We start from the raw sequence: 12,519 nt of genomic DNA, 5'->3' as shown, positions 1-12,519 counted from the left end.
TTGAAAAAGATGTAAGTCACGATAAACATGATGCACATATGCATATACAAGTAGTTGCGGATACTAGGAGGGGGGGGCTAAAGGGGCTCGAGCTCCTCCCATTCGTTAACCAGAAAAGTCTATTATACGGTATGTCGTTTTTGTTAATATTATATCTTTCATAGTGCACGGAAATACAATTACTGATAAAACGCTTGTTTTACAAAGATAATTAAATGTCGTTTTTCAAAGATAATTATTATTATAGACAACGTAGGTGAAGTCCAGGGATTCCCTCCACTTGACGCAGATAAAACGTTTCCATAAAAAACGACTTTTTAACGTGTACTTTCCATTAAAATAAATACAGAGGTGCCTATATGAAAGAGACATTTATTAGACTGACCGTTCGTAAAACTCGAAGTTGATCGAGCTAGTAAAAGGGAAAAGAAGTTGATAAAGTTTTGTCACGGTCTAGAGATCGACGAATAAACTTGGTGTTTCAAACGTCAGAAAAAGTTGTATCTTCAGAAAAGAATTAATTCCGCTATGACAGGAGGATTCTAACCTAATTTGAACTACTTACTACCGTAAAGAGCGAACTTCGTATGTACTAGGGCCGGAATCTTTTTGTGAAATCGTTCCGTATTGGAACAGAGTTTAAATACTTTTATATACCAAAAATTAAAAGTATTCTTTTCTCTACAAAAATTTATAACTTGCTTAAATTGTATTTTCTTTCGTTGACTCAGTTTACTTTAGCTTAAACAAAACTTTAACCGAGCGTAGTGTATGTTACGTACGTTGTCACAATGGCGCCATTGGAATCTAAAGGGTTAAACTTTTCGAATAGTTCAAGACATATTTCGTGGTCAACTATTTCATGCACGTGCACGTGCCGCGTCTTGTACGCGGAGAATTTCTGTCAACTAGCCGTGGTATTGAATCCTTGCTCGCAGTACGTTTATCCAATTACGAATCTGGTAGAGTGTTATAGGAATCGTTGCAGACTCGGATAATGGCGCTACTTGTCGGATGCATACGTTTAATCGCGCATTGTGTTCCCTCGCTGTTTCGAAAGAATGAGCCTAATAACCGACGAGTATATCATTGTATCGTATCAGTCGCGTATATGAAATACATTATTTCACTGTCCAACTACCAATTCCTTTATCCACGATATGAATTTGGGCACTTATGCAGTTTATTCTTCTTCGAAATAATGCGTAATATTAACAACGATTCCTCGATCGTATCCGTGTCACGAAATATTTTTTAATTGGGACAAAAATCAAGTTTCCATGGTTAGGGTAGGTGTGAATTACGCAAGTACCTAAATTAACGTATCGTCGACGATTGGGTAAAATTCAAATGGCATGTTAGGAGATCCCTTCGTAGTATCGATTGAGATAAATAGTACGCTGCATAATTGCGTTTAGATAAAGCGTAAAATGAAATTACTTTATTCACCGAAGCCTTCCGTTCATCTTCTGTGCAAATCCACTGAAACAGGATCGCGTCACCGCTATACAGCACCGTCGATTTTCTTCCTGCGTCTACCACTACCGCCATAACCTATAACCGCCTTCGTTCCACCTCCACCGTCGCGGTGTCCCCGTGTGTCACGAGGAGGAACTCAGTTACGCGCCACGGGGTTGAGAAGTCGGACGCGTTTTGTCCACGAGTGACGAACATTTCTTTAATAATTCACAGACTTTCGGACATTAAAGTGACAGACGATCAACGTCGATCCCCGATCGATCTGCAACTGTACCGTAAACTGGCGCGCGGTCGTTGCTGATTGACGTTGATTGGTTCGGACTCGCGACACGCTGATTGGTTATCGAAAAAAGTCGAGTCAATTTCCTCGACAAGGGAATTAGCGAATATCGCGATGTTTATCGATCCTTTATTTCGAATTTATTTGAACGTTAGTAAAAAAAACATAATTTTTGTAAATCGAGGTTTAAAAAGTCTGTAACGAGTAAAGTCTGAGTAGAGCCATCGCGAATGTTGGAATCATGTTTCGAAGTTGTGTTATACTAAGCCTCTATAAATAAAGATGGACGTAAAAGCTTAGAATAGAGTATCATGAGTGTCTGATGATGTTAAAACACTATTATTTACGACGACTTTAATGCCCATTTGCTTCGTATTGCAAGCTCGTATCTAACGTTTTAATCTTCGATCTTTTTCTCATTTAAAAGTTTGTTTAGAGGCGAAACAGGCTGGCGGAAATAAAATTTCATTTAATGTAGGACAATGGAAACCGAACTTTCGGTCGTTGGGAATGGTTAACGGAGAAAAGTTTGCGATCGAAACTTCAACAGCTTGCGACATCGCGAGCTGCTTCGCTAATCTTCCTGTCAGCTGCTTCGTATTCTGTCGCGAGACGACCACAACTTTGAAATTGCGTTGCGACGTAACCGCGATCGAGACGATCGACGTTGATCCTCCCTTCGTTAGCGTTCGAGTACGGAACTTTGCCGGTTCGCGACGCGTCCCTCGTGAAATTAAAACTTTAATCTGTTTCTTTCGCCGGAGTTGGTGCAACTTTTTTGTTATCGCGCGATTGTGTGACGAGCCGCGTAATAATATTCCGCGGACGAGCTCCGAACAGACACGAAAAAACTGAAGATTGCTTTCTACGATTTATCGCGAAAACTCATGAATTTCAATGCGCAGCGAATTAAATCATGGCGAATCGAAAAGATCACAGAGCTCACCATAACAGCAATCTCACCTCCAGCGACAGTGTATCATCCTTGAGGGGATCTTCCGCTCTGAAACAACAAAACAAATAAAGACATTGCAAATTATCTTTACACTTCGCAATATTAATTGTTTCAGAGTTCGACGGAAATCGGATCTGAAAAAAAAAGGTGAAAAGGAATTTAACTCCGTACGGATAAAGTAACGCAAAGTTTCGAAGAAGTTTCTACGTGCAGGCGACGAAACTCGTCGATTAAATTACTCTAACTATCGTATCCATTATTTCCGCGTGATTTCCGCCGCGAGTGAAAATAAGAAGATCCGTGGACTTTAAAAGAATGGGGATAATTGAATATTCGATAAGCAGAGCGATTTGAGTTCTTCGATCTCGAAGCGGGGAAGAATAACGCCTCTGAAACTTATGGTAGAAGAAAATGAATAAGAAGTTGGTTAGTACAAGCGTATTATTTATAATAAACATTGCCGCCAGAGTTGATTAAATGCTTCAGAGCTTTTCTCTTCTAGATCTTCTTAAATGGAAGATTGCTATTTTTGATTCGACGCGGTTACATGGCTTTACTACTTATAAAAATTTGTTTCACAATGAAAATTTCAAGTGAAACAACGGGGTGCTGAACGCGTTCACCAGGTTACGATTAGGATTAGGGTGCGGTTAGAATCCCTGGTAATAACATGCTTGGACCCAGCAACTTCTTATTTATTTTGGTCTTCCGAGTACGCAAGCGTTAACACCATTTTTCTGGTTATGACAGAGGACCGCGCCGTGACCCTAATACCTTTCAAACGTGGCCTGCGGCACGCGTGTCGGTTACGTGGAAGCACCCTCCGATGAACATGCGCTGGAAGGTCGAGGAAGCTCGTAATAAGGCTCGCAACTGCGCGGCCAAAACGCGGCCGGACTCGAAACGCCGACAGAATGAACGCCGCGACTCGTGTCTCATTTTCAGTCACAACGTTTCGCGATGGACGATCCGTTTCTCCGCCGTAGAACGGAGTCCACGAGAGGTCCCTTAGTAGCTGAAGACTGTTTGGCCGGTGTCTGTCAGAGGGTTAACAAAATTTGTCCTTGATGTTGTTTTTGAGAGAAAAAAAATCGTGGGACGTAGATTAATGGTACGAACGATAGTTGGCACGAGTTCCATTCCTTTGGGCGACGATAGAGACTTTGAGAGATCGTTGACCGCGGGCTGAGAATTTATGTGGGCCGCAGGTGTTGCCAGACGTCGACCCTGTCCATGAAATACAATGTACAAACGTCATGAGAGTATAGAAACTTTGAGTTGCCTGGAGTTGCACGCAACATCTTACTTTTGAAGATACTTGGAACGATTTGACGCGTACCTGAAGTGGTATCTAACGTTGCCATAGCGGTGGATCAATGCGTAGCGTCGAACGGCGTCGGGACAAGCCCTGTCGCGCTGAAACTGGAACAAATATCGGTGATGAACTCGCCACCGGATCGTACATGCAAATAACCGACTCATCCTTCTTCCGGTCCTGTCCCGTAACACCATCGCCGACGTTAAATCGAAATCGATCGTCCTTCGAGCGTGACATGATCATTAGACGTCGCACAGAGGTCGCCATCCCAGGTTTTAAGGATAGGACAGGGACAGACGCGATGAGTCAAACGACCGTTTCCTCCTGTCGCGTTGACACGCGATTCGGTTCTTCGTCGTCTGGAGAGGAAGTCTGTCGAGGCTCTATTTAAAGACGCGGCGTCGAGCTCGCGTGACGATCCATCTGGACGTTTCGTATTTAAAAAAACGACGAGGAAAGCGCTGGTCACGCGATCAACGGTGTTTTCCGATCAGCCGGCACCGAGATTAATGAACGTCGATTACCAAAGACTGATCGTGCGTGCCTGACAATGGCGATCGCCGTGTTGCAAGCTTCTGACGCGTCTCTGTCGAATGGTGCACAGAGACACCGACGCGAACCCGTTGATAGACCGATCGGTCCCAAGGAATCTCGATGCTATCGAAATTAACGAGGCGGTTGGAAAGCGTTCAGGGTATCAGAGCGTCCATGGCGATGGAATTTCTGTCAAATGCCACCGAGCTGGCCGATAACTTAACCGTAACAGCGGTGAACGCGTCGACGCGATCGGAACTTAATCTACCGTACACGGTGTGCGAGATCCTGGTGGCGGTGTGCGCTGTGTTTGGCAACGGTTTGGTGATCACCGTCTTCAGCAAAGAGAAGAAGCTACGTCGACGCACCAACTATTATATCATATCGTTGGCCACGGCCGATCTGCTGGTAGGCCTGTTCGCCATACCGTTCGCGATCCTGGCCAGCATCGGTCTCCCGACGAACCTGCACGCCTGCCTCTTCACCGTCTCCGTCCTGATCGTCCTCTGCACGATCAGCATCTTCTGCCTGGTGGCGGTGTCCGTGGATCGTTACTGGGCGATACTACATCCCCTGGGATACTCGCGCACCGTACGCACTAAGACTGCCATAGGTAAGGAACGACTGCTGACGGCGGAGAGACTGAAAATCGAGTAACCAGACGTTAGATTTATCCTCTGCAACTAGTATCGTATTTAATCGAATTATAGATATGCAGGGTGTTCGGAATCGTAGGGAAAAATTTTAATGGGAGATTCTGGAGACCAAAGTAAGACGAAAATGAAGAATACCAATTTGTCGATCGAGGCTTCGTTAAAAAGTTATTAACGTTTAAAGTTTCGCCTGTAAAATGGCAATCCATACGCGCCGTTCCACAGGCGAAACTTTAAACGTTAATAACTTTTTAACGAAGCCTCGATCGACAAATTGGTATTCTTCATTTTCGTCTTGTTTTGGCCTCCAGAATCTCCCATTAAAATTTTGCTCCATGGTAATTATCTTAGCATATCTAATATTATATCCCCCGCGATAATTTCCAAGAATTGCGAACCAAGTTTGCATTCTAACGGAGATCGAATAACCGTGCGACGACCACGCGAAATCGCAAGTAGTAGAAGTCAATGATCGAGCGGACCTCGACTGAAAGGTTCGAGGAATCGAACTTGGGAAATTGGTTAATCGTCGTATCGCGCGTTACGCGATCGAAATGTCCAATTAAAATTGCTTCTTCCCAGAAATGTTTTGCACTACGCCACGGGACCGTTTAATTAAGCAGCCGTAAAACAATATCGACGCGAAGCCGCTCGATTATAATTTACGGAATTGTTTGCACGCGGGGCACCTGTTACATACGCGACTAAACTTCCGCCGGTGTTTCCCCATCGAAATCGAGTGTTATGCGTCCCGTTGCATGCAAATAACGAGCGCAGAACATGAGAAAGACGTAGAAATAACAACTCGATCGCAAATATTGAAACGCGCAGAACAAATATTGAAATATGCAGGACGATCGTGTCTGTAAAATTTTAGGGCACGCGTATAGATCCCTGCTATGTTTCGAACGTAATAAAACTGTACTCGAGATCGTCGAGGAACGTAAACTCTCGCCTAAGTGCGATCGCGTTCCACGTATGAATTAGAATACAGGACATCGAGCCGTGTCAGAACTGATTAGTCAACATTGTGCAGATATAATACTCCTAAGTGGCATTGTTGCGGATGCTAGTCGCTATTCAATGGCAACGTTATAGAGAATGCGCATACGCGATCATTTAACATTCTGAAAGAGTCCCAAACTTTTCTAGTCGTGGATCGCTCTTCGATTCGCAATTTTCAAAACAGTTTGGATAACATTCCGAAGAGGGATGTTCGCGTCGGTTCTCCTACTTTTTAATTCCACCCAACGAGATTATAATTTCCCATAAGACCGAGTCGTGGCAGAGGTGCAGAATGCACTTTCGCGTGGCAACAGGTGTTTGTGCTCCCGGTGCAAAAGACGCGTAAAGTAAAATTAATTATGAATCAGGGGACGCTAATTCTCTCGGGGAACTAGATTTCTTACGTCTCCTTTTTCTGAAATACTCGGTTACACAATATTCTTACGCAATCGTTAATTAATTATCGAGCTTCTGTCGGAATAAGTATTTTCTCATAAGTATTCTTCTCGTTAGAAACGATGCTGAGAGGTTTGTCCGAAAGTAACATTAGTCATTTTTAAAAAGGTAAAAGTAAATTTTACAGTACGTTATTCGTGCAGGTAGCAGTATCGATTCGGTCTAATGAATTGCTACAGGGCAGTCTGAGTAATTAACAATAGAATTTAAAAAATTTCACCCTCCCGCGTTGCAAAGATCGAGATGATATCAACCTCGCGCGAGGCTAGCCACATCGAACTATTCCCATCCGTTCGATTTCCCAAAGGACTTTCTTACGTTACTACGTCCCGCGAAATTGATGGAAATCGTAGCTTTGTGCCATCCTGTTACGTATCTCAGAACTGGAGAACGTAAAATGAAAAAATCCTGTCCCGAGTCGATCCAGGATTCGCGAGTTCCCGAAAAGGATGCCTGCCATGCGTTAAATTTTTCACGAAAGAAATTTAACGCAAACAGTAGGAAATTTTACGCAAACATTGTAAACTTCGACGATCGGGCATAAAAGATTTACGACGATGCTGCAAGCGCGGCGTTATTAAATGTTTGTTCTTTTTCGCGCAGAAATTGAGAAATGGCGCGCAATTTACATCATCGAGCGTGAATCCCCCATCACGAGTCGAAAGCAGCTGGCAAAAAATTGATGGCCAAGCGAGACGTTCCTCGTTTCGCAGGCTAGCTAGCCATGATTAATTCAAGCATTTCGCCTGTTTATGGCACGACTGATTTTAATTACAACCCCGTTGAGTGATACCGTCTCTCCGGCGAGCGAAAAAGGCACGTTTATTATCCTGCTCGGCAATCGATAATGTTCACGTGTACCTCTATCATCGACACCTTTGACCGACTTTCCGGTCTTTCCTCCAAAACACGCGCACGCTAGTCGACAGTCCGACAAGAAAACTCTCTTAGTTACCAATGCCCCACCAAGCATTTTGTTTTTGCCTTTAGAGTGTTTCGACCAATTGGTTTTGCCCCTCCTTGGTAGTTAAACATAAAATTTGTGTAAGCTACGACGGATAAAACTATGACATAAACCACTTTCAACCACTTAATTATGCAAATTAATTCCTCGAATAAACTAAAAATAGTATATGTTTCTAGCAATATTCTTTCTCCTGGGGGAAAAAAACAGCTGATCGATACTAACTCTTAATACATTGCCAACTGATAGGGTAGATACACCTCTGTCAACTACTAGCATTTAATCGAAATAGTTACGTTTGCACTACTTCTATCTAAATCTACCGTATTTGGTATAGAGATCAATTTTATTGATCCCTGCGCTAGGACATAGGCTTCAGGAACAGGACTTGAAATATGTTCTCTGGGGAGATAGGTACCACCCACTACAACGGGATTCTACACCCTCGGAACGGTGGAGATCTGTTAACAAAAGTTACAGCAGAATTGACCTTGACCTAAAAAAAAAAAATCAAGGTCAGCTATTTCCAAAAGATCCCCATCCAAAGGTGTACAATCCCATTATAACGATCGTTAATTATAATTTCCTTACACCCTATACATAAAGACTGGTCTTATTATGCAAATGAAAAAAACAAATATATTCAAATTATAACTGAAACATAAAATTGACCTTGAACCGTTCTTGAACAGTCGAAGAGCAATGGCGATTATAATTTATTCCAGGTATAATTTGCGTGTGCTGGATCGCCGGAACCCTCGTCGGTTTCCTGCCACTTTTGGGGTGGCACGCGGGCAAGAAGTCCAACGAGAAATGCATCTTCACCGAGGTGATGGATTACGATTACTTGGTGTTCCTGTACTTCGCCACAATTATCTTCCCCGCGCTATTAATTGCAGCCTTCTACGCCCATATATACCGAGTGGTCGTAAAACAGGTCAGATACTTTCGCCGTAAATGTAACGGTAACGGGCGTATACGTGTGCGATCTGTAAACATGACAACGAATTAATGAAGATCGCCTCGTGTTTGCGCCCCTCGAAATTTACCTTCTTTAATCGATCGTATAACTCCTGACGTCGCATCGCACTAATTAATATTTTGCATAAACACGTTGCCACTTACCATCCCTGCGAATCGTTCCAAAACTTCCTCGCAAGATTAAGTAAAATATGTTTTGTGCGATGCACGATTTCGGTTGTGACACACCGCGCAACAAAAATTGTATTGATTAGTGATTTCTCGAAGAATTAATAATCGCAACATAATGGCAGTTACAGCAAATCGTGACGATGTATCCTGGACGTCTTTCTGGGAATCAAACGACGGGGACGATGCTGCGTTTACTCGGGGCGGCCAGAAAACGCGAAGTGAAGGCCACGCAAAATCTTTCGCGCATCGTGATCTTCTTCATCATCTGTTGGTTTCCCCTGTACACCATTAATTGCGTGATGGCGTTCTGCCCGCGATGCAAAGTGAACGAGTTCCTCATGAACTTCTGCATCATCCTCTCGCATCTGAACTCGGTTGGCAATCCGTTGCTCTACGCTTATCATCTGAAGGACTTTCGCGCTGCCCTGAAGAGCTTCATGTGGAGGCTCCTTTTTCCGCACAGTGACGTAAAATCGAGTGCGGTCAGTGTAATACACGATCGAGGCTCGCTGGTCGGGTCTCAGAGACAATTTCAGAGACAATTGGCTGGTCTTGCTTCGGCACAGGACCAACGATCGAGTTTATTGCGTCAGGTAATACTCGACACAGATATGGGTAAAATTGTATCGGTAAATAATTGTTGCCAACTGCAAAATAAAAAAACAGCGGCACGGTTTCGTTATAAAACTCATAACGCAAGAGTATTGTTGGTATTTTGAGGTTAAATACATAGACATTAACTTCGAGTAATCCATCCCTGACAATCCAGTTCTTATCGGTACTCTTATTGACTTTGGCCGTTCATATGCCATAGTCCTGATAAACAAGATCGGGATTTTATCGCAAAGTTCCCACTACTTATTGGAAATATGTCTTGTTTTATCGACGGGATACTTCAATGAAATAATAATGTACATTTTACAAGCAGGTAACGGACGTCAGAATGAAAAGATGTTCCTTCGCGCCCCGTAACGTTTCGATTCGTGAAAAAGAAATGGATAACATTCACGAATCGAACTCATCGCATAGCGACAAGCAGGACGTCGATGGTCTTCCCAATGAGAACGCGAGCCAAAACAGCAACGAAAATCGTGACTACGAAAGCGATAACTGCTCGAACAACAGAATCGATTCGTGTCTGTCGAGAGCACCCTCTCGCGTGTCCTTGATGGAACTTCAGACTTATAAGCCATTGGCGCCACTTCTTCCCGCCGAAATTGATCACGTCGAAGAGACGCCACCGGCGTCGATATTCGTGATCGAGGTGGACGTAAATCATGTCGATTCTGTTCGGGAAAAAGTGAACGAGGAATCGGTAGAAAGCAAGGACAAGGGTTGATGACTTTTTTAGATTCTAACGAACCTGAATTCGATCACACTTCGATCTGATTTAACAGAACAGTCGATCGATGTTGCTTTCATAGCCGATGATAAATTATGCATGAACGAAACAGACGCTAATAAATTTTCAAAAAAGCGGATGTATTATTGATGTTAGTATCGTAATTCGATGTATAATTCGAATCCTACTGTTAATACTCACACATTGCGAGCGAATGAATTATTGTATGTAATTTTATTACACCTCGTAGCGTCTTGTTTTAGAAGTACCGATGTGTAGAATTCTTAACCACGCGACGATGAATAAATTTAGTTTCAGTAATTACTGTACTAACAAATTGGACGACTTGGTCCTATTATTGAGACTGCAAATACCTGACTGAACATACGTAGTTTGAGATTACATATTACTCTTTGTTGCTAATGTTCAGAGTTACATATCACATGTACAACGTTAAATAAAAATGTTACATTAATCCTGTTAGAGTTATCAGAAAAGTTAATGTTCTTTTTTACCAACAATGAATAATATGATTTCGGAGTTACACATATCGCACGTAGACTACAAATGTGTATTACGATTAATTTCTATTATTAAAAACTGATTCTTAACGTCGTATTCATTAATGGACGAAACGATTCTCGAATTAAGTTACAGACCCTTTTGCTAATTGTCTATTTTAAAAATTGATGTAAATAGGTGGATCGATATTCAAAATAAGCAAAAATTACTGAAAAATTGCTAAAAGGTTGTTTGTATGTTAGCGTTCATTCCGTAATCTGTATATTAAACATCAAATGAAATAAATGTCATAAAAATGGTTACTCATCATTTGGCTGAGATATTATTATCCCTAACCTGAAATTATTTAGGAAACAAATTACATCTCGAAACAAGTACATACATAATTAACATCGAATTAGACATATAGTAGTGTGACCCAGAGCAGCGAACAAAAGAGAATCAATTAAACAAAAAGAAAAGAAACACACGAAATAAACACAGAGATCATCTTACCTTTCTGAAAATGACACCGACGCATTACTGGGATTCTTGCGATTAAAACGAGTTCAAACACCACACGAATTAGGTTACTTGTAATTAGTTTAACAAATACAATACCAATTTGATGAAATCTGACCCTAAATTACTACACTTGACTGTTGGTGATGATGAAATTGGAGGCAGAACGAAAACAGTATTTTCTTCGTCTTCCTAAACGTGAACACTGTTTCCTCGCGTGCAATGTTATTTTTCTCTTAAATAATTACCTAATATACGTTCTTTCATTGAAATATCGACACAAACTGATTTGAACTTACTTGAAGTTGGCATATTCAGCAACAGGTAGCGTTTCCCGCCAAATATGGCTGCCTGGTAGACTTCCCGCCAAAAGTAGTGTGTGAAGTGATCAGTGGCGATGAAGGTGGAATCAGAAAGTGATCGTTCCGAAGATGTTCAATTTCTTCGTGTGAAAGTAATCTGAAATAAAAATTGACTATTAGACGATGGATCCGAGCGAAGTGGAGTTTTTTGGTGAAAAGGAATCGGTCACCATTGTACCAAATTTCAGCTTCGATACGATTCATTTGATATCGGGATCGATAGGCCCTTTTCGTGCCGGTCTACCTGTCAAAGTTCCGATTTGGTTGGCAGTGAATCTGAAACAGCAACAGAAATGCCGAATTATTAATCAAGAATGGATGAACACCGATGATTTGAACGAAGCGAAAGAGGAAGAAAAATTGTCAAAGTACGTGGAATCTTCCTCGTGTTCGTTCTCGTCGGAAGTTTCTCGGTGCGACGTGAAATGTATATTTCTTTTTTTTTAGATTGTTCACAAAGATGCCGAGCAATCATTTTATGGACGAAGCACAACTTTTACTGACAGTTGCGAGTGATGATATACCCGATGCAGATAGAATAAGAACAGCAGTGAAGGTATAACAGATCTCCAGTGTTATATTTTGTTAATACTGAAGTACCCTTTGTTTTAAACTGCAGGATATATGGGACATAAGGATGTCTAAGCTTCGTACATCGATAAATGCGTTTTTAAAAAGTGAAGGTTTGCATGCAAAATTGGACCATTTAACTGCCATGGAAATAAACAGTGTACGGCCATTACTGCCACATGCCTTGGATCAAATGTATAGGCTTCAAACTGTATGTGTAATTTATATAAAATAAGGGAAATTTTTCTTTTCATTTATTGCATAAATTTGATCTTTATAGGCAGGAAGGATGGTACAGTCTCAAAGTCTGGAGGGCACTCAAAACTGATATATTCCAACATTGTTTTTAGATAAATTGTTATCTTTTTTTTACAGTGTAAATATATATGTATATAAATTATAGAACAATCTTGTAAATAGAAATAA

The 12,519-nt window shown here is 41.7% G+C and overlaps 2 protein-coding genes across 8 annotated transcripts; both read left to right on the top strand.

Moving 5' to 3' along the window:
• The first annotated feature begins 1,604 nt into the window (after positions 1-1,604).
• Positions 1,605-10,834, top strand: LOC122398135 (adenosine receptor A2b-like). Of its 7 annotated transcripts, none has more exons than XM_043397776.1 (6): positions 1,605-1,909; positions 2,830-3,140; positions 3,465-5,179; positions 8,370-8,581; positions 8,919-9,389; positions 9,725-10,834. In XM_043397776.1, exons 3-6 carry the CDS (start codon positions 4,687-4,689, stop codon positions 10,133-10,135), a joined length of 1,587 nt encoding a protein of 528 aa, XP_043253711.1. In that variant the 5' UTR covers positions 1,605-1,909; positions 2,830-3,140; positions 3,465-4,686; the 3' UTR covers positions 10,136-10,834. The 7 variants fall into 7 exon arrangements, with proteins under 7 accessions (XP_043253711.1, XP_043253710.1, XP_043253708.1 ...); XM_043397775.1 differs by having other exon boundaries at positions 2,665-3,140; XM_043397773.1 differs by having other exon boundaries at positions 2,238-3,140.
• A 720-nt stretch (positions 10,835-11,554) lies between these two features.
• On the top strand, positions 11,555-12,499 carry LOC122398306 (probable DNA replication complex GINS protein PSF2). The gene is made up of 4 exons (XM_043398032.1): positions 11,555-11,891; positions 11,971-12,079; positions 12,143-12,304; positions 12,374-12,499. The coding sequence occupies exons 1-4, from the start codon at positions 11,647-11,649 to the stop codon at positions 12,419-12,421; spliced, it is 564 nt and encodes a 187-aa protein (XP_043253967.1). The 5' UTR covers positions 11,555-11,646; the 3' UTR covers positions 12,422-12,499.
• The last annotated feature ends 20 nt before the right edge of the window (positions 12,500-12,519 follow it).

This window comes from Colletes gigas, unplaced genomic scaffold, assembly GCF_013123115.1.
Source record: "Colletes gigas isolate AHSC1104 unplaced genomic scaffold, ASM1312311v1 Colletes_gigas_Sc00011, whole genome shotgun sequence".
In the NCBI taxonomy this organism is placed as follows: Eukaryota; Metazoa; Arthropoda; class Insecta; order Hymenoptera; family Colletidae; genus Colletes; species Colletes gigas.
Note: the sequence above shows the minus strand (reverse complement) of the source record. Positions and strands in the feature narration are given on the sequence as shown.

Bases quoted from the DNA above. Each gene is read 5' to 3' on its own strand.
- LOC122398135 (XM_043397776.1), top strand. From the start codon at position 4,687: ATGCTATCGAAATTAACGAGGCGGTTGGAAAGCGTTCAGGGTATCAGA. The intron at 5,180-8,369 runs GTAAGGAACGAC...AATTTATTCCAG, and splicing joins ACGCACTAAGACTGCCATAG to GTATAATTTGCGTGTGCTGG. The intron at 8,582-8,918 runs GTCAGATACTTT...ACATAATGGCAG, and splicing joins ACCGAGTGGTCGTAAAACAG to TTACAGCAAATCGTGACGAT.
- LOC122398306 (XM_043398032.1), top strand. From the start codon at position 11,647: ATGGATCCGAGCGAAGTGGAGTTTTTTGGTGAAAAGGAATCGGTCACC. The intron at 12,080-12,142 runs GTATAACAGATC...TTTAAACTGCAG, and splicing joins GAATAAGAACAGCAGTGAAG to GATATATGGGACATAAGGAT. The intron at 12,305-12,373 runs GTATGTGTAATT...TGATCTTTATAG, and splicing joins AAATGTATAGGCTTCAAACT to GCAGGAAGGATGGTACAGTC.